At 39.1% G+C, this 21,797-nt stretch overlaps 1 protein-coding gene across 3 annotated transcripts in view; it reads right to left on the bottom strand.

The window, feature by feature from the left end:
• Nucleotides 1-21,797, bottom strand: part of sbf2 (SET binding factor 2) — a 116,396-nt gene that overhangs the window by 43,674 nt on the left and 50,925 nt on the right. For all 3 annotated transcript variants that reach the window (XM_015383466.1, XM_015383468.1, XM_015383467.1), the window contains exons 8-17: nucleotides 16,636-16,744; nucleotides 14,498-14,611; nucleotides 14,289-14,366; nucleotides 13,925-14,038; nucleotides 13,022-13,150; nucleotides 12,711-12,809; nucleotides 12,391-12,595; nucleotides 11,923-12,032; nucleotides 11,122-11,271; nucleotides 200-268 (exon numbers count right to left, since the gene is read on the bottom strand). In XM_015383466.1, the coding sequence (XP_015238952.1) occupies nucleotides 200-268; nucleotides 11,122-11,271; nucleotides 11,923-12,032; nucleotides 12,391-12,595; nucleotides 12,711-12,809; nucleotides 13,022-13,150; nucleotides 13,925-14,038; nucleotides 14,289-14,366; nucleotides 14,498-14,611; nucleotides 16,636-16,744 (1,177 nt within the window). The remainder of the gene's footprint in view (nucleotides 1-199; nucleotides 269-11,121; nucleotides 11,272-11,922; nucleotides 12,033-12,390; nucleotides 12,596-12,710; nucleotides 12,810-13,021; nucleotides 13,151-13,924; nucleotides 14,039-14,288; nucleotides 14,367-14,497; nucleotides 14,612-16,635; nucleotides 16,745-21,797) is intronic.

Raw genomic sequence — 21,797 nt, 5'->3', positions numbered from 1 at the left:
GTTTTTGACACCATCAACATTAGGTGATTCCTCCTTTGTTTCACTGCTACACTAAGGTAACACCATCAAACTCGAAGAGCCGTGGAGACATTTAGCCAACATAGTGCACATTAATGAAAGACAATAAACTCTACTACACTGTAGGTTGATTCTCTAGCGTGCCAACGCATGCATTATTGTTTTTAAGGAGTTTCCTTACCCTGTAATAGGCTGTTGACAATGGCAGCAGGGCAGCAGCTACTGTAAACTCCTCTGAGGTAGAGCAGTCCTGCAGGAGAGACGAGACTCAATGTGAGATAAAACAGCAGAGATGTTACAAAATCTTCACATTTTCATCAGTCGAGCTGCAAACATAGAAGCAATGATCTCATTCACAGGTTAGACAGACGGTGGCTGAAGAGCAATCAGTTCTGCTTAACCTAATAAGATAAACGCCATATTCCTGGACCAGACCTACAAAAAAAGGCCAAGTCCAAGCGGATAACTAATCACCTGCAGTAAATTAGCATCATGGAGATATGATTTAAGGAGAAACCTGATGTGCAAACAATCCATCTTCACAGAGTATGTTATATAAAAAATCTGGGCGATCCTCATAGAAAGGAATGCCAAAACTCTCACTCTGGTCTCTTCAATTCCATTATTAGGCCATGTGCTTTCAATACACTTATATAATCCCCTCCTTGACACAATTGTAAGAGCTATTTTTTATTGTTTTGTCAGATTATTGACAATGTCGGCCTTAACATTCTTAAACCAGATCGTCATATGAGACTAATTCAAATAAATGACAAAATGTTCCATGAAATCCAAATATTTTGTCCATTAAATTATCCAGAACATCAATCAGGCTGCAACAATTACAAAGAGAGCTTTTACTATTTATAAAGAAGACGTGCCTGTTTGAGACAGATGAATGGTGAGTTAAGGGGCTTAAAGTAGAGAGGATTAGGGGCCCAAACTAAACTTTTTGTACAGAGACAACATAAAGGGGATAAAAATGGGAGAAAGTACATATGTTGGGGTTTAAAGTACTTGACTAACAGGAAATTGGTTTTTATCTCTGGTGAGCTGTGTTGGGATTTATTTGCTGAAAAGAAATGGTCAGAGGAAGCTTGATTTAAGACCCCTTGAAAACAGCAGCCCTTTTTCTGACCTGCCACCAAACCTCATGACCCCCAGCGTGTCTTCGCAGACGGCATCAGCCTTCATCTAAAGCAATGTCGAGAATTTCTCTGCACTGTTTGTGAATGCAAACTTTCAGAAGCTGCAGTTCCCAGATACTGAGATACAATTAGGAGATATAGTCAAAGGAATGCTGCCCATTTCACTCATTCTTGATGATACAATGTTCCAAGTAAGAAGATCCAAAACGCATGAAAGCCTGGCCCCGTCAACATAATTTCTGTTTTACTTGTCGCAAGTTTTTCCTTATTTGGGTTGCGTTGAAATGTTCCAGCTTGTTGGAGCGGCACCAAAGCTTTGTTTACCAGCATCCCTAACAAAGCCACAGGTCACAGGAGTTCATGGAGCACAGTCAAACAGAACAACAAGTGGAACAAGAGAGAAAAAAAGTGTGAATATTTAACAAACTGCTCAAATTCCCAGAAAAAAAAACCTGATGAAACAGAAACGGAAAGTTTTTCGCACTGAAAATAGCCTGTGTTATACTAAAGATAGAGACAGCCTCACAAAGTTTCTTTAAAAAAAAAAAGAATATTTTCTTTTTATCACTTAAAAAAGGATCTCAATTATTTCTTATAAACACTTAAATAGACCCTCGACAGACGAACAGATCTTACTGCCGACGGTTTGCAAATTTAAACATAGAGTTGGGTGTTATAAGTTAGCCATAAATATAACTAACAAATGGCGAACAAGACATTACATGAAGAGGCAATAAACGATTGCATTTTCTACTTCTACATGTAGAGTGGTGTCATGAGCTTGTGTTCTGTGCCCTACACTGCCCCCTACAGTCTACCAAAACACTGGGTTCAGCAGGGAAAAACCTTGTAGAGCATAAAAAGGCTACAAATGCTGTTTCGGGAACCTTCTGCACAGGACTGAGAGAAACAGGACATAGAAGAGTCAGACATGAACCAACAGTAAATGTTACATGTTTAGGATTAGCAATAAGAAAGACACCTGTTATATCTATTGAAAGGTTCCAGGGTGGAAAGCACTGCACATCATAGGAAAGGATAAAAGCACAACTGACACTGGCAAGGAAAAATGTATCAGGTGGCACAGTGGTTAGCATGTACGACTCATATATAGAGGCCTTAGTCCTCGACGAGGTCGATCCGGGTTCGAATCCGACCTGTGGTCCTTTGTCTTTCTACCTCTATCATACCCCCTTTCCTGTCAGCCACTAGTTCCACTAGTGTCATAAAAAAAAAAAAAAATGCATCTTCATGATCCTGAAGACTTGGGGAAAATATTGTCTGTAAAGATGATGCCAAGATCTTCCTCTCTGGAAGATGTGTATCACTTTAAACAGCAGCATTTCAGAACATGTAAAATCATACAGACAGTCCAACGCTGTGTTGTTAGTACAATGGTCTGGGGCTGCTTTGTTGTTTTTTAGGACCTAGATGATTTTCTGCAATACATGGAACCATTAAAATTATCTTTAACACACAAGGATATCCACACAGGATTAGTTCAAGAAAAAAACAAAAAACAAAATGGACTGAACAAGCAGAATCTGCAGCTAATTCCATTTGATAGACTATGAAATGCAAAAGATTTTAGCCATTAAGTCCCTGCTATATGGCATAGTCAAAAACGCCCACAGAAATATGTCATTGCAAGTGTTTTGGAGTAGTAAAACCAATTATTAGGGCCAGTTTTATTCAGCTTATATTTCATTCAGGGTGATGATCTAAAAACATACAAGTCTGACATAAAAAACCCCAAAAACAACTAAAGACAACTGTGTGGGGGGGGGAAATGCTTTTTTCTAAAAATTATAAAGTAAGCATGATCAGCTATACAAACAGAGTTTCTAAGAGGCAACTCAGAAGCTCTAAAGGTCAACTAACACAGCCAACAGAAATCAGGGCATGGCATGAGATTAGCTGGAGCGACGGCTGTAAACTGAGATGGAACAAGGGCTCAGTGATTGTCACTAGGTTCAATAGTACCTCTCGCTGCAGAATGGTGGCGGGGGGGAAACGATGTTAACCTGTTTGGGATTTCAAGAATGGTGGGTGAGAAGTGATTGCCACTCTGCACGCCTGTTGACTAGGACACCCTGCTGTCTTCATTTCCTTCCATTATTTACTGGATATCTCACCATTATTCCTAATTCCTGAAACTCCTGGGGCAGAAACGGCAACAATGACTAAGAGAGCTATTCTCTTTCTGACACGTATGCAGGCAAGCAAAAAAGAAACAAGAAAAAGGAGGCTGTGTTTGCAAACATGCAGGATGTGAAGAAACAGTAACTTCCTTCTTGTGAGTATAAGAAAAGTGGAACTTTCCAAGAAAACTGTGGGATGAAATTACAACTGTCAGAGTGATGGGACATTAGAGGCCAGTGAAACAAAATAAATGCAGTTTCTATCGAGGAAAGGGAAGGCAACGCAGGTTTCTATGCACTGATGGTAGCTCCAAGTACTTAATAATTTATCCTCCAAGATATCAATTTTTTGGTAACTTGGATACAAACACCACTTTGCAGAAGACAAGGCAGAATCATGAGTCCAAACCTGTCTGAAACCTGAGTGTAACTGCTTCATAAAATACCACCAGCAATCTTGCCTACTGTGTGTGTGATATATTACCTACTGTTAATTAGGTAAATAAAAGTTAGAAACCTAATAAACTCAGTAAAAAAGTTAAAACTGAATTTAAAAAATAAGTTCCTGCGTCAGTATTAATGTTCTGAGGGTTATTTTTAAGAAAAATGTGTTTCTTCCTTTAAGCACTTTTTCCCCCCTGAATTTCTTATAGAAGCACTGTGAATTTTATTTGACCATATTAGGACAAGCGACTATTACTGATTACACTAACCTAGATTTTTAAAATAAAAGTACCTTTTTTAAATGTTAAAAAAGTAATAAGGTCTTAATTATAAGGTCCTCTAATAACACCGTTGACCTGAGGGTGTTATTGGAGGTGAAATACTTTAAAATTCAAAGTATTTTACTGAGTGCCCTATAAAGGGTTAAGAGAAAAATACAAGAACAAGAAAAATGACATAATATAATATATTGAAAGAGTGAAAGTGCGGTAAATAATTATTTCTCCAATGTTTAATTAAAGTAGAAAAAAAATCTTAATAGCATTACAAATAATAATGGATTATATTTCTGATGCACTTTAAAGCTACAGTGTGTAATTTTCAGCGACATCTAACGTCCAGACTGCAGACCGCAGCAACATGAACATCTCCCCCCCACCGCTTCTCCCCCCCAACAGTATGGCGAGCGTTACGGGACAAAATGTCTTCCATGACGTCCGCATCACCTACCTTCTCAAGTGATGAGGTTTGTTTACATAGTTAATTTTACAGATAGTATTTTAATTAGTCTGTGTAGGGTATAGATTTCAGTACCGTCTCAGTTCATCTCTCTTAACTTGCCGTAGTTACTTTCGAGCGTAATGGGCGATCTCGCAATCGCTAGTTTGTTGGCTCTGCGCTGCCGTAGCGCAAAGATGTCTGCCTCCATGGCTGTGAGACCCGCTCCTAAGTAATTATAAATAACGAATTCTAATCTAACGAATTTCAGTTCAGAGATGGGAAGGCAGTTATTTTACAATAAACCAGGATATAATGCTGGGAGTTAGAGAGCCTGGGTCTCACTGCCAGCTGGTTTGACTGGAACTGGACTCAAATGTTGCCCTTTACAGCTCCGCCACAGCATCAATGGCTTGATGACCAAAAGCTCCGATTCCCTTTGCCAGCATCTTTTTGAATTTAGGCCAAAGGAAATAAGGCGACCCTGAAGGCAGAGGTGGAGGTTCAAGCCAGCTCCAGCAAAGTCAACCTAAATAAATTGGCCTTTCAGAGTACAATTACAGAATATCCGTCTGCATCCATAACAACCATGAGATTTCTTCGAAATGCGTTTTCTTTAGCATTAAAGACGATTAACAGAGATATAAAACTTTCATGTTCTCGTGAATATCCAAGAGGAAAAGTTATGGGAATGAGATCGGGCCAAAATTCCCAGTGACCACGTTACATAAAGGTCATCTCCATCAAGGCCAATGAGGCAGAAAGGGGCCCTGTTCTCACAGCAGGAGACCCGTATGCCATCTAAATCACGTATAAATCTCATAAAGTAAATGCTGAATGCATTCTAAGTCCGGTACGCAGAGTTCGAATGTTGGCTACACCCTCATTTGATAGGGATTAGATTACAGGACAATGGTCAAAAAAACAGACATGAACATCTGTGTTTAACGTGTGCTCTGCTCCAGCCATACAGAGCTCATGGACTGTTGCATCCCCCATGAACACGGACCTCCCGCCTCACTGTAAACTGCATTTCAGTCTGGGTTTTTTTTTTTTGAGCACCATCATGAGGCCCTTGGCCATAAGAGCGCAGAGGGCTCATAATCCTATCTGACAGGAAATGGTTGAGATGCCACGACACATCCACAGCAGGGCTCATTCCCCCACATGGCTTGCACAACTTTAATTTCTAAAAGCTGTGCCGCTGACCTGTGTGTACACAAACACACACTCAGTCGCACAAACAAACTAATTAGTGTGTAATGAAATGAGTAAATGCCTAAACGAAAGTCAGCGCTGCGTCTGATTAATGGCAGAGATCGTGATTAAAACAGTCTAAACAGGAAAAATGAGCAACATCAATTCATTCCTGATCATGTGTCAACAACATTTTTTAGTGAGAGACTAAAACAAATAAAAGAAGTATTGACAAGGAATAACTGAAGCTGATTGTAATGTCCTAACCTTTAGACTGCTGTAAACTGTTAGGTCACTTCCTGCAGCTGTGAAAACCTTTAGATGGGAAACGGTATCAAATCCTAACAACCGGGGGGGCCGGCATGTTAGCCCGGAGCAGACAGCTCACGACAAATGTTGTGATTGGCCTCGGAACGGTGATATCATCGCGGATCAATGTGTCGCGTTAACACACTTTCCAGAAATTTCAACAAGGACACGAGCCGTCGTTAACATTTTTATCAGCGGACGTCACACACGCAAACACAGATGTGCTTGAAGGATGTCTTTCTGGGCGTTGAAGGAGAGGTCAGCGCAAAATATGAAACTAATTACTGGCCACTGCATCTTCTATTTATATTCCTTCCACAGTTAGTGAGAGGATAATTCCTCACAAAATGCCTGGTACCTAAACAGACTTAAAAAACATTTCACTGTAGATCACGTCGTTTTTTTCAGCAGCCTGCCTTTAAATTTAAAGTCGAAACATTCTTTAAAATCATCGAAACATTTATGTTCCGTCAGCGTTGTCAGAAATAATAATATTCTGAAAAGTTTCAGTATTCAAACACTGTATCCGGATTAGGGCTGAAACAACTAATCGGATTATACCTGATTAATCGATTATTGAAATAATCGTCAACTAATATAATAATCGATTAATTGTTAATTGGAGTATAGAGACTCTAAAGCATGCCTTTAGCTGACAGAGCGACCCACTTAGAACGGCAATTATAGCAAAATTAACAAAAGGCATAAAAATTTTGCATTTAAGATTAAAAAGATTTTTTTTTCGTCCGTCAATATCCTCTATCCAGAACTCCTCATGTGGAAAAGTTTATTTTCATCTGGTTTAACTTAAAAAAAAAAATCTTCTTTAATGAGCCTTTCACTATCCGAATATTAATGAATTCATCAAAAAAAATTATTGACAGATTAATTGATTTGCTAAATAATTGTTAGTTGCAGCGCTAATTTGGATACAATATTAATCTAGTATGGTATCAATGCTAAAGTGTTGTTTGCATATTTTAGCTACCGTTTATTTCAGATTTGTGGATTATTTGCTCAATAAATAATACAATTTTGGCTAGCTTCAAATATTGTCAAATATTCGGGCTATTTATTTCAATTCCTTCTTAACTAGCATGTGTAATTTTGCTGAAAAAGCATACTCCATTTTGAGATTTAAAAAAAGGAGTTTTTATATATATATATATATAATATCAAAAATATATTTGTCTCTAATTTTTTCCCCCGCCGTTATTGAAAATGGTGTTAAATTCTGTCCAGAGTATGGATATTAAGTTAGACCTTTCTGCATTTTTAACCTTATTTTCTGTATAATAATAAAGTCATAACCAAGGGATTTAAGGCTTTGTGTAAACATGTATAAAATGATCTATTATACATGAAAATACAGAACACATGAACATGAATCCTTTTTTTTTAAACATTTCTTGCACTGACAGAGTTCATTTTGCTATGACTCCTTAGATAAATGACTCATCTATCAGACCTGCATGTTTTCTTCACATTCCGTTATTTTCTGAGGGAAAAGAAATGCATGGAATCTCGAGTTACCCCCATAAAAACTGCACTCTGTAAGAACAGCTCTAGATGAATTCAACCTCTGGAATGAGCTGATTCAGGGCAGTAAAAGATGGACCACTAGTAAAGACCCTGCTGAGGGTGAGTAAGGTCTAGATGACTCGTCTGTCAATTTCCTCTATCCTGAACTCCTCAAGTGGAAAAGTTGATTTTCATGACTCCTTATGGGCTGCCTGAAACATTTCTTTAACCTTTACAGGGGGCAAAAGAACTGCGGCGAAAGGAGACGACAAACAAGCAGTCTGGTGAAAGAAAAGGCTGAAATGTAAAAATGTCTGAACAGTCACATTAATATAGCTTGAAGAACATGTAGCTTCATAGCACATGGTAAAGAATTAGAGAACGCCACATAGAAGACTGAATTAAATCAACAATTAAAACTCTTGTTATCAAGTGCTTCCCTCCATAAAAGGCATTTCATCCCAGCGCTGCGTGTCCGAGCCCGTAACATCATCAATCACCCCTCACACCCCCACCATGGACTGTTCTCCCTGCTGCCCTCTGGGAAGAGGCTTCGCAGCATTCAGTGCAGGTCCAGCAGATTCTGCAACAGTTTCTTCCCCACCGCCATCAGACTGCTGAACTTTTGAGAAAACTATAAATAATGTCACAGACTCTGCATCAAACTGTTAACACCAAATCAAAAATACTGCATATTTGCACCATACATATTCAATGCTCTGATCGTCCATATCAATATGTTTTTTGGACCATATTTTCTTCTCCCACACTGTTTACATTTGATCACTGCTTCACTTTATGGAATAGAAATGTTCATTTACTGAATATGAAACTAATTACTGGCCACAGCATCTTCTATTTATATTCCCTCCACAGATAGTGTGAGGCTAATTCCTTACTAAATGCCTGGTACCTAAACCAGAGGAGGGCCGGTATCCTGCAACTTTTAGATGTGCTTTTGGTTTTAACACACCTGATTCAAGTAATTAGATGATAGAGAGAACTCCGGAGGAACTGAATGCATACTGAGGAGGTAATTCAACCATTTGATTCAGGTGTGTTGGACCGAGGATGGATCAGAGGCTATGTTCACACTGCAGCCTTAAGTGACCCAAATTCGATTTTTTTTCCCACATGCGACCTGGATCTGATCTTTTCATGGCTGTGTGAACAACACCGATCCGATTTTTTCTAATCCAACCAAGGCCACTTGGCTATGTGGTCCTGTGTGAACGACCAGGTCGGATTCATCCGACCTGAACATCATTAATACCCGACAAAGGTCACTATTCTGCGTCTTGCTGCGCAGAAGCGGCAATAAAAACAACAACCATGGCAGATGATTATTTATGTTTAACCATATTGAAAAGATTGTGTTTTTATGGTTGGGAAAGACCGCTAGATGCGCTCCGGCACTACCATCCATGTTTACTTCCGTAAACACAGAGCACGCTGGTCTGTGATGTCATTGCGTCCTCTACTGCGCATGCAGGACACTTGCGTTGTAGGACTGCACTTCCACAGGAGAGCAAATATATGTGAACGGCAACACAAAAAAATCGGATTTTGCAAAAAAAATCGGAATTCAGCATCAAGGACTGCAGTGTGAACGCAGCCTAAAAGTTGCAGGATGTCGGCCCCCAGGAACTGGAATTGCCCACCTCTGACCTAAACAGACGTGAAAAAAAAAAAAAGATTACCATTAAAAAAATCTGGGGCACAAACAATCCCCATCAGTCTCTTTACGGTGTGTTAAATGATTATTTTTCCTACGTTTCGCTGTAGATCATGTCTTTTTTCAGCAGCTTGCCTAAAAATTTGAAATTGAAACATTCTTTAAAATCCCTCATTGAAACATTTATGATATGGTAACCTTTTTCAGAATTATTAATACTCTGAAAAGTTTGGGTATCCAAACACTGTATCCGGATTAGGGCTGAAACAACTAATCGGATTTTTCATGATTAATCGATTATTGAAATAATGGTCACCTAATATAATAATCGATTAATGTTTAATTGGAGTATAGAGACTCTAAAGCATGCCTTTAGCCGACAGAGCGACGCACTTAAAGAAGCAATAACAGAAAAATTGTTAAAAAAAATGCATAAAAAATTTGCATTTAAGATGAAAAAAAAATGCTTTCGTCGGTCAATATCCTTTATCCAGAACTCCTCAAGTGGAAAAGTTTATTTTCACCTGGTTTAACTTGAAAAAACCTTCAGGGAACCTTTGGCTATCTGAATATTAATGAATTAATCAAAAAAATTTTTGACAGATTAATTGATTTGCTAAATAATTATTAGTCGCAGCCCTAATCTCGATATTAATGGATATTAATCTAGTATGGTATCAATGCTAAAGTATTTTTTGGATATTTTTGATTCAGGTTTGATAGAAATGTTCATTTACTGTCTTGAAAGCTGTACTAAACAACATTTTCTGTTGTATACACTCTGTGTTTACAAAATGACAATAAAAGTTGTCTAAATCTAAGTCTAAACTGTACAAAGAGCTTAATGAACACCGTAAATTCCAGGTTGAGCAATACCGACTAGTGACAGGTAAGCTCAGCTCTACGCACAGCATAGGCTCTGGAATCCAGCTCCTTGTGAGAGGATGGACTCTCTCTTAGTAGAAGCCTCGCCCATGGGAGGTACTGAGGGCTAGGGTGGGTCAACATGTCCCCATGACCTTTATGGACATGATTTCTAGAAGCAGCCCAGGGCTGGAGGGAGTTTAGTTTAGGGACTAGTGGATATTGTCCTTTCTTTGTGCAAATTTTGCGGTTCTGCTGGCTCCCTCCTGCCAAGACCTACAGCATGAGCTGGAGAAGTTCGCTGCAGATTCCAAAGTAGCAGGGATCAGCTCCTCCAACTCAGACTCCATTGTTCTAAACCGGCAGAAGGTAGTTTCTTCAGGTTGGAGGAGAATTCCTGCCTGGAGTGGAGAATCTTGTGGTTCTGTTCATGTGAGGGGAGAATGGAGCGGGAGTACTGCTCCGTTTATGCAGACACTGCAGTGATTCTTTGCGGTGATGAGGAAGCTGAAAGAGAAGGTCTCTATTTACGGGTCGATTCAGGCTTTAACCGTCAAATAAGGTAATGGAATCTGCAAAAAAAAAAATCCAATAGGCATAAATGATCTTCCTTTGCAGGATGGCTGGACACTCCATTAGAGGAAGTGGGATGAGGTTGGTCATTCTGGAAAGACTGCTGCACTTTAAGAAAAGGAAATGGAGCTGTACAAAGACGAAAATTGACAATAAAAGTTCTCTAAGTCTAAGTCAGAGTAGAGCTTCTCCTCAATATCGAGAGCAGTAAGCACATGCGGCTCAGACATCTGCTTCAGGTGTTATAGGCAAGTCCCACCGGGAGGAGGCCCAGAACATGATGGGGAAAGTGTGTACGAAGTGAGATGTCTCTGCTGAGGCTGCTGTCCCTGCGACCTGGGCCTAAATAAGCCGAGCACCAGGAGTACAAGCAGGAGCTTTCAGTAAAATAAATTAGATCAGAAAGTACAGTTTGGTTTAATTCTTTAATAAAGATCTTGAAACTGTGATGCTTTCCACTCCAGGTGAAAATTCCTTCTCTTGTGTACAAATCTCTTACCACGAAGCAACTCACCTGAAGGGCGCAGTTCATCATTCGAACGATGTAGTCAAACTGTTGGTGGTCCAGTATGGCTCGATTCTGCTGTACATGGACACTAAGCTCCTCCGTCAGACACTGACGAGCTGCCTTTCCCTTCAGGGCACGCAGGGCAGCAGGTAGGGTCTGTTTACATGGGGGGGGATGGGGTTCAAAAGTGGAGAAAAACGTGATTTGGTAAGTAACCCACAGAAAAAGATGCAATTTATGTCCATAGTTTGCAAAAGAAAGTTGGTAAAAATAGTTATTCTGGGGGGAAAATGGATCATGCTATTAGTAAAGTATGCCTACATTGAGCTGCTCTACAGCTTATGGTATTTTACTGACCATTTTATTTTTACATTCTCCTGAAGGGTTTAGGGAATGAATTTTTATGCATTCCTTTACTGTGCATAAAAATGCAGGCAGGGGTTACACAACACCTATATGAAACAACTGGGATACATAAAGCACCTGGCAACAGTCAGGAAATGTGATATTATACAGAGCAAGAAAAAAAAATATGCAACACAAACTGAATAACGCCTATGCTATATTATCAATTTAATAAAGAAATTGTATCTGGGATTTTATCCAAAATGAGCAGATGAATGATCCAGAGTATCTAATCCAGTGCTTGAATGCCAGCTGGGACATATTACAGGAATAAAGGAGGAGAGTTTTTTACAGCTTAGTAACTGTTTTTTTGTGTGGCGTAACTCGGAGGAAAGACGGTCCCGGCTAATGAGCATCTTTAAAAGCCGATTAGCTGTTCTGCTGAAAGACTGCGTGCATCACCTTTTCAGTCTCCAGGGTCTTGTTATCAAAGATAAAGGAAATGCAGCTCTTCACCACCTCCAGCCTGCGAGCGCTGTTAAACACGGAGCCACATTTGCCCATGATGGACACTGGAAAGGAAGAAAAGGGAAATCAGAGCTGGTTAAAGAACAAAGCTACTCTAAACAGTCATTTTGAAAAAAATCTAACTAACTTTAAATATGAATGGAAGATGTGAAGGAAGGAAGGAAGGAAGGAAGGAAGGAAGGAAGGAAATTGAGAGTATGGGGGAATAAGGAAGAATAGAAACAATATGAGCAAGGAGATAAAATAAAGCACAAGGAGGGAAGAAAAGAAAGGAGAAGAATAGTAGGAGGGAAGAAAGGACTAACACAAGAAAGAACAGAATGAAGGAACAAAAGGAGAATGGATGTAAAAGAAGGGACAGGACTAAAGAAAGAAAATACATTTGAATGTTGACGGTCATACCAACAGGTGGTCCAGCAGGAACAACACACTTCTTCTCCGATCGAGGAGAAACAGGAGTGGTGCTGTGTTTCGCCACACCCTCATGCAGCATCTTCTCCACCTTTTCATCGTCGAGCATCGGGAAGGGTACCTGATGCACACGCAGGTGGGATCCTTCAGAGGGCCGAGGCACTTTCTGGAACGCCATGTGAGGGTTTGGATTCTCCTACAAAAAACGCATTGCGGTTACCTGATGTAAAGCTACAGAGTAACCTGTTCTTCAAGGTGAATTCTTATTATAATAGGAGAAAGAATTAATCAGGTTTTTCATTAAGCCTTACATTTCTGTAGAGCTGCTCTGAGAGCTCCCTGATGTGCTTCTGCAGCTTGCTGGGGTTTGCTTCCTCTTCCTTAAAGCTCTCAAAATCTAAGGCCACCAGCTGTCAGGGACAGCATAAGGAAAGACAATGAAAGCTGGAAGCTCATGCAGAACAAATCAATTCAATCAACTCTTGACAAAGGCAGTAGAAAGGGAACTAAATGTGATTGAAATGGAAATAACCTCAGCAGAACAGTGTATCTAAACATTACAAAAGGGTTGCATAAACAGTAATTTCTTTAAACCCCTGCTTAGTGTTCGGTGATGCCATACCTCGTCAAAGAGATCGCAGGCTCTGTAAGGCGGACCCCTCTCTGAAACGAAGCCAGCAAAGGCCATGCCATCCAAAACCTTGGTCAGAAAATCGTTCTCAATGAGGCCTCGCTGGCCCAAGAAGGCTGTCTGGAAAATGTCAGCATTGGAGGAGGTTCAATTCAACACAGATGGCAGCAGTGCGATCCAACTCAGAGAGATTTACAGCAGACTCAAAAACAAGCACTGTGATCACAGTAAGTTTAAGATGTGATCAAATATTTCTTTGAGAAAAAAAAAAGAAAAATCTTTGCATGAGGTTTTTTATAACCTAAAACATGGGTAACTTATTTAGCAGGAAGAAAAGAGAAATAAATCTACTTATCATAAATGACTGCATGCAAATGAATTGAATTTTCTTGTGTAATTATTTGTGCTTGTGGGCTGAGGAGATAAAACACTCGGCTCAGAGATTCCAGGCACAGCTTTGGTTGATAATGTGACCCATGTGGGGTACTTTAAGGATGCTGTGCAAATGGGTTACCATGGAGATACCACAGAAATGAACAAACAGCAAGTCTTGACACAAAACAAAACGATCAACCTAATACAATTCATACGGCACTCTGCCCGGGTAAACAAGAAGATAGCATCGACAAAGAGTCATAGAACCCCCCGCAACCTATTTAAAATAATAGGCATACTCACACAAACACAAACATTATACAACTTTGACAAGTTTATCTGTCAGGTCTGTGTGTAAATCCACCCACTTTGCTCGCCTAAACATTCTCGGCAGATTAAAGGAGCCATGTTTTTTACCAAGAGAAATTGCTTAACAAGTTTATTTAAGGACGTATGTTGGAAATTTCGATTTTTCTCCCCAATTTTGCCTCTGGAAATTCCATGATAACAAAACCTCACCTTGTGAAAGTGGATAACGGGCTCTGAGTGGATTCGGATGAGCTGCAGGCAAGACCTGTAGCCCTGGAAGAGTTGTGCAAACAGCCTGAGAAAGACGGCCCTCACCTCTTTGTCCTGTCAGGGAACACAAAAATACACATAATCATCAAACAAGTATGCCACTAATGCAGTGAAACGCAATAACTGATAATTATGCAATAGGTATGTTTGTCTTTAAGGTAATATGCACTCACTGCTCCTGATAAGCAACTATTTCTGAGAAGAGCAGCCTGCCCTCCATCAGAGGGGAACAGGAGGCCGTCTGCCCTCAATAATCAGACAACTTAAGAGTCATGAATGCAGTTAGGTCATGAAGCTCCCTTACCAGGAGTTTGAGGTTGGAGGAGGCTGTGCGTGGAGGAGGGAAGGCATTGTCTGCAATCTCCAAATCAGGGTGCAGCACCTAATACAGAAGAATTATTTTATTCATTTTCATCTTAGCTGTTTTTACAAACAGTGACATAACTGGCCCATAACTACTGTAGGTCTAAATTAGAAAACAATGTAAGTTCTGGAGTATTTCTAAATGCTTACCAGTGACAGAATAGACTGTGTTTGCTGCAAAAGAGGTTCAGGGAGTAAAGACAGGTGGATGCACTCAGGAATCTTTATAGTCCCTCCATCCAGGTCAGCAATAATTACATCCAGCTGGTAAAAGCATTAAAAAAAAAATTACAAATTAGATGGTTTGACACACACACATATACATATATACATATATATATATATATATGAAGAATTTTCTAAAGGTACGGAAGTTAGTTACAGATAAAACAGACTGAACATCACATGAACCTTTTCTAAAACAGAATCAGACTAATGCTTTCCTGCTTTAGCTTAGTTAGGATTCAAATATATACATTTCTATTTGAGAGCAATACTGTTTTGTAATCATCTTTAAATTAAGAAGTTAACTATTTGTGAAAGCCTGTATGATGATAATGATGACCCGGTTATGCACGATGCTGCTGGGTTAATTCAAAAGATCTTTTTGGGGTTTTTTTAAGGCACCATTTTAAAGGTAGAGTGGAGGATTTTCACAAAATTTGAAAAGACCTGCCCTCTCCACTTGGGAAAAAAAAAAAGCACAACACTGTACATGCAGAGCATGCACCAGCCCATTTCTCCTCATGCACGCTCTGTTTAAACGTTGCTGTTTGCATCACTTATACAAGCTTACTTTCCAAAAGAAAATTTGCAATTCTTTCCACTATATCAGACTCACCACCGGTAAGTGAAAATGGGGGACGAGCACGTAGCATAGCCTTACGTAAACATATCACAAGATGAAAACCCGGAAAAAGAACATCCTCCACTATACATTTAAGTAAAGCTGTGTGATATTATAGACCATAATTGTCAGAGGCATGCGATTGGGCACAATGTAACTAGTGTTGCAGTGTTTAGACAAAATGACGGAGAAAAAGAGGGAATCTTGTGAAGTACGGGATGGCAGCATGATACTGTATGGGAAGGTGCTACAGGAGGGCTAGGCGTCCTTCTCAGAGTAGATGGTATCACAAGAAGAAGAAAAAAGGAACATTTGGTGGAAATATTGAAGAAATATGTCAAACATGTCCTCCAGTATGGTGAGCCTAAACACATCACTAATAGTTACAAATTGGTTAAAGAACAGTAAAGTATATGTTTAGGAGTAGCCTTAGCAAAATTCCTGCTGGAGGTTTTTGGCTTTAAAGTTTTAGTGAGCAAATCAGACTTAGTTGCACTTGTTCTGTCAGAAGTAATGGACCAACGTTGTAGCAAGGATCTCTTAAAAGCTTAGGACTTCCAAAATATTTCCCCAGGTCACACAGTTAATAGGAACTCTATAAAATACTAGGAGTTTGGTGTGTAGCAAAAATAAAAGATTTACCTCGGGGCAAAAAGGTATTCAGTCAGCCACTGATTTTAACAGTTCTCCTACTTAAAAAGATGAGAGGTCAGTCATTTACATCATAGGTACACTTTAACTAAGAGAGACAAAATGAGACCATTGATAATCTCCCTCAATCTGGGGTCCATGCAATATTTAATCCAAAGGGGTTAAAACCATGATGAGGATTATGAGAGAAAATAAAGGGACTTCATGAATGACCTGGAGCGAACAAAGCAACAAAGGCTGCCATCAGTGACACGTTACGCTGAGAATGACTCAGACCTTTCAGTGCCAGGCGTGTATCCCTGCTTAAGCCAGAGCACATGGACGATTTAGAAGAAAATTTGAAGATTATCATGTGGTCAGATCTAACCGAAATAGAACTTTGTGTCAAAAACTGAACTGCTCGTGTTTGGGGGAAGAATTATTCAGAGTTGCACCCCTACACCAAACCGACTGAAGCACGGCGGTGGAAACATCATGGTTTGGGACAGGATGAGAACAGGATGACTGATCAAAGTAAACCAGGTAATTATGGTGAGATTTTTAAGTCCAATCTTAAGTGCACCTGTGATGAAAATGTCAAACTTCTTTCCTTTTTCTAAGCAGGAGAACTTGCAGGATCAGTAACTGAATAAATGTTTGTCTTTCCCCACTGTATGTGTATGCTGAGCTAACTCACCCTAAACAGGAAAGGTTTATTCTTATCTACAGTAATCTCACCCAATAATAAAGAGATCATGAATTATGTTTTTAAATACCTAGTTTAATAAAATCCTTAAAAATAACCTCTCACCAGATCCTGGATTTCATTCTGAAAGATGGAGTGCACTCCAATGATGAAAGGTGTGGGTGAGCTCAACACCTCCAGCAGCCGGGAAGGTAGAATAGGAATGTATGGGTAACTAGATACAATAAAGAAAAAAAAAAAAAAGTACATAACATTATTATACAATAAATATGCAATGATATCAGTCAGACAGATTAAAGAATAGAAAAAACAATTCCTGGAAATGCTGTAGTTAATAAGACATTATTACTGCTGATGCAGGTCTTCAATTTGGCAATTAACATAAAAGCTTCGGAACATTTTATTAACTATCACTTACACAAACAAGTGCGGTTTAACAACAAGGAAAAAAACAGAAAGTTTTTACGACACATCATGTACTTCTTTTCATGTCTAAACATGTCTAAACACAAATTAATCCGTAACCCCGAATTACTCAAGACCTGAATAGAGCAGCTACTGCCTTACACCTTTAGAAATGCAAAATAATGAGTCACAGTAAGATAACATAAGGGTGAAAACACTGTTACTGGCAAACAGATACATAAAAGCACCTATTTACCAGAAAATTGAAACCTTCCGAAACAAAATGTACAAATGATATAATAAATCTTAGAAGGATTAGTTCATGAACTTTAGCGTTAATGGATGCATCACTGGTATCTTGCAACACTGAATAAAACTCCTTAAGGTACTTTGAAAATATCAGACAGCAAAGCCGTACATCCTGGCACTTTCCAGTTTTAGAGCCAAGGTAAATGTTTATTTTCCATTTTGTGTCCTCTTTTGTTTAAAAAAATAAATAAAATATTTTATAGGTAAAAATAAAAAAGAGGATTAACATCAGCTGAAAAAGTAGAACATTTCACTTGCCGTATCTGTTTCTTTTTTTGTGTGGAAGTTTTGCATTACCTGCTTCGCGTGCAAAAAACCCCCAACTTAGCATAAAGAAAGCTTAATGACGTGACCATCAGCGGAAGCATGCTTTCACTAACTTCTTGGTTTATCAGGTGATAAACTAAGGTTTCCACCAAACAAGCATGTGCAGCACATAAACCGCAACCGTGTGCAAGCACCAAGCAACATGTGCCGATGGTGCTAGCAGCAACACGCCCGGGGATGACGTCTTATCTGAGAAGTCAGGAGTTGCTTATTGGGAGCGCAAGGAAGAGTTTGTAAAAAAGAAAAAAAAAAAATCCTATCCCTCAGCTTCAAACAAGCTCTCAGTGACAACTGAGTCCACTCAGCTTTAACCTTAGGCTTCTGCATGACGCACCTAACGCCAAACTGACTCCTAATTTTAGCTTTCACGTGGCATCTCCAAGGGACTACCTGCTATTCAGAACCAGTAAATTGCCAGCTTTGCTAATAAATAAAATGTTTTTTTGGAGTTTGACAAATAAGAAAAGAAAGCTGGATGTGAACATGGGTTTTGAGGACTGGTACGCCTCTAGCAAGTTTGTAGCATCCCCAGGTTCATCAGTATAAATAGTAGAGCAATGGTGTGTGGATATGCAGGCATCTGGGCCGGCATGCGTGCTGTTAGCCAGCCCATAACGAGAATCTTGGCTAACTTCTGTTGCCAAACGACACTCAAGTCACAGGGGAGGCCAGGATGGAGCTGGGATTCCTTTTATTAGGGGACAGTCCGCTCTGAGAGCTGTGCCCAACTATCTCTGTGTTCTCCGCTTATGGTACCACTGAGTCATTCATGCTGCCTTCTGTGGTTCACCCATTTTTTTTATGATTATTTGCAAGATAAACAAGACCAACATAAGAACTAAATAGATGAGCTATGTAAACAATGTAAAGAGCCATTTGTGACTTCTGTCCAGCTAATAACTCTAGCTTAGAGCTGCAAATATTATATTTATTAAATATCTATCACAGGACATTCATCCTTTTTAGATATCCAGACAGCCACTTAGAACCTTAGGTTTTAAAATGAAGGGAAAAAAAACTTTCAAAAAGGGCATGAATACATTTTCAATATGTTACTGATATTTTAGGAAAAATAATATAATAATATATAATAATATAAGAAATATATAGAAAAATATAATTTGTATACTTTTGTTTTGATTAACATCAATTCAATTTGTGAATTGAAAAAATAAATTACTTCAGTCCAGCTTATAAAACTCATTTGGACCTTTTTAAATGAAAAATATCTACAAAAAATTTATTTTGTGAACTGAAGTAAAACTGACTTGAGTCCTTCTTAAAAAAAACAATTAAGAGCCACAAACATCACATGAACACATGAAAAAAGAGAACTTATTTTTAAAAACATTGTTTTTAATATTTAATGAAATATTAAAAACAAATTAATGTAAAAAAAAAACGAAAAAAAAAAAACAAAAGTCCCACTTACAAAAAGATCAAAAAATACATTGCCATTATAATTCGAGTCCAGTTTTTTGAAAATTCAGGGCAACTAGTCGGTGGAGAAAATGCTAAAAACATGCATTTGTTAGTAGATCTATTGTTTAAAAAACAGGCTTGCTTTTCATAATTTTAGCCAAAGTGATGAAAAGCCGTTGTTGAGTTTCTAAAGAGCTGCTTGTGGCTCCAGGGTCAAAGGTTGCAGAGCCCAGATCTACACTACAAGCCACTGATTCACATGGCAGCCAATCAGAAAAAACGTTTTATAAAAGAGCTGAAACATGTTGATTACCAACTGAATTCATCAGCTAATTGAACAGATCAGTGAACAGGATCAACACACAAAATCCTACTTTTAAAATCCAAGGCAACATTTTCTCTAAAGGAAGATTTGTTTGAATTTGGTAAAAAAGTTCTGTAGAGATTAAATGCATGGAAAAAGTCTTCATTGTGGCTCTAGCATTTCTTTCTGCGCAGGGCAGCCATGTTGGATTTTAAGGTTAGGGAGACGTCTTCAATTTAGGATTCTAACTTTAAGGGAATAAAGGTTATTTTATGTTATTTAAATAAAAACTAACAGTTTTAGAATTACAGCAAAAATATATTTGACCACTGATTTCTCCATTCAGTGATTTAAATGGACATTAATTATAATGCATTATAGGGATGTATTGATTTGATTGATTAATATCAGAAAATTGATCCCATTTGATCCAAAAAATGTATATTGGAATATATCAGCTCGCCTCTAAAATCTCTGATATTAGAACGCTCATAGAAAGTTTTGTTTAAAGTTTATGAAACTCTTATGCGAATAAGAAAAGGGTCAGTTGATCTCATACCTGATGCTGTTACGTATTGTTCTGTTTGTTCCACACAATTAAATCCATAATAGAAGTGTTTATGATTCATGCCGATATCATATCAGGTAAATATCGGTATCGGTCAATTCTGGAGGGAATCCCACCTAAAGCCCGGCGTACACTGTGCGATTTTGTTCAGTCGTTGCACGCAGCTACTGCTCACACTGTATGACTAAATGCAGGGTTTAGTCGTACAACGTGAGTCACAGCTCACAATTTATGTTCGCCTGACGCTCTGATGCGATCTACCTGCTCACACTGTATGACTAAAAACCACGTCGGACTCAGCTCTGCAGATAGATAGAGCTGCTCTGTACCTTTCTACCCTGAAGCCAAACAAATAGAAGGGGAATATTAAGCTCATTATAGTGAACCGCGCTGCCTTGGCAGTTTGTGCAATTTTGTGCTGCGGGTCCTAGAAAGAAAGGGCGACGACGTATTTGGAAAAAGGACGTGGCTGAGCAGGCGTGGCTGCGGCGGTCCGTCAATTTTGCAGACTAAGCTGCATTTCACTCACATCCCTACCATGCAGCTGTGTTTACATCTGAGAGGAAGAATAAAAAGAACAATCCTTGTTTGTGCCCTGAGCGATTTGCCCATGACGGCCGGGAGAAAATCAAACATGTTTGATATTCTCCCGACATCTTGATTCCTGATCAGGAGGTGGTCTTGAGAGGCTAATCGCCACTTGTAACCCTCTGTGCACTACACGACGCATGACCAGGCTGAAAGTCGGGCCGATTAAAAGATTGTCGCATGACTAGAAAATCGCCACGAAAATCACACAGTGTACGTCGTGCATAAAGCACCTCCAGTAACCTAAATGTTCTTTTTTCACTTTATCACTAAGTAGAGCTGCGTTCAGGAGAGCAATAATGCAGAGAAATGGGACAGGCCTGATTATGGTGATCACAATCATAATTTATTAGGTGATGGATTTTTATTGAGGTTGAAAAATCTTTGCTTCTCTGTCTTCATTCGTCACAACAATCAATCAGGGGCTGGATGTGGCTGTGATGTAGGGTGAAGGTTTTTTCAATCAGGATGGAAGATAAAAATAATTTATGCTGACATAGGATGAAGTAAGGAATGCTGTCCTCCTACTGTAGCTCCAGAACTTTGCCCCACTCTGATCTATACTGCCTTACACTCCTCCCCTACAGCTGTGCTCCTGCAGGAGCTGTGATCCAGCCGAAGCTCCTGAACTAAGCGCATCTCTGCAGGGTCTGTCTGGTGTATGTTTCTCTGTAATGGCTAAATCACCATGACCTACCCAGTAAAATGCAGGTCTGTCACGCCGAGTTAAAACCGACAAGCTGCAGATAGAAGCTCCTTAATTTGATGACTTGGTGAAGCAGCAGGAGTGGAGCCTGTCGCCCGCCTCGCGAATTACTGACATGTCAAGTGAGCAACAGCAACTGAAAGTGGCGACGTTGCTGGAATCATGTTGGGTTTTGAAAGAGCTCAATATTTTCTGTACATTGACAGTATATCCAACGGAACAAAACTATAAATATATGTATAAATCCTGATAATTAGTACTGCAGAGGAAACAAGATGTGGGTTTGCTTGTTTTTACGAGATCCTGAATGTTCTGTCAGAAATGAACAAACTAGTGGTAAGTCGTTTTGATAGCTCAGTGCCTCCTGTTTTTAGTAATCCTTCTGCTTTTTTTTTTAATCACATGTTTAAAATATGCTAAGTCAACACCAATCACATTTTAACCGCTTGCAAAAAAAAATATTAAAATTTTATACTCAGAAATTGGTTTCATAACAGGAAGACTTATGCATAGATTATGAAGTAAACCAGGGAAGATGAAATCAGAGCAGCTTACTAGGAAAAAAAGGATTTCTGATAAATAGAAAATAGACTGCTAACTTGTGAAACAGGCTGCTGGAAAAAAAAACAACGCTAGCT

Source organism: Cyprinodon variegatus, unplaced genomic scaffold (assembly GCF_000732505.1).
Source record: "Cyprinodon variegatus isolate N-32 unplaced genomic scaffold, C_variegatus-1.0 Scaffold285, whole genome shotgun sequence".
NCBI lineage: Eukaryota > Metazoa > Chordata > Actinopteri > Cyprinodontiformes > Cyprinodontidae > Cyprinodon > Cyprinodon variegatus.
The sequence above is the reverse complement of the archived record's forward strand: the minus strand, read 5'-3'. Positions and strand labels throughout refer to the sequence as shown.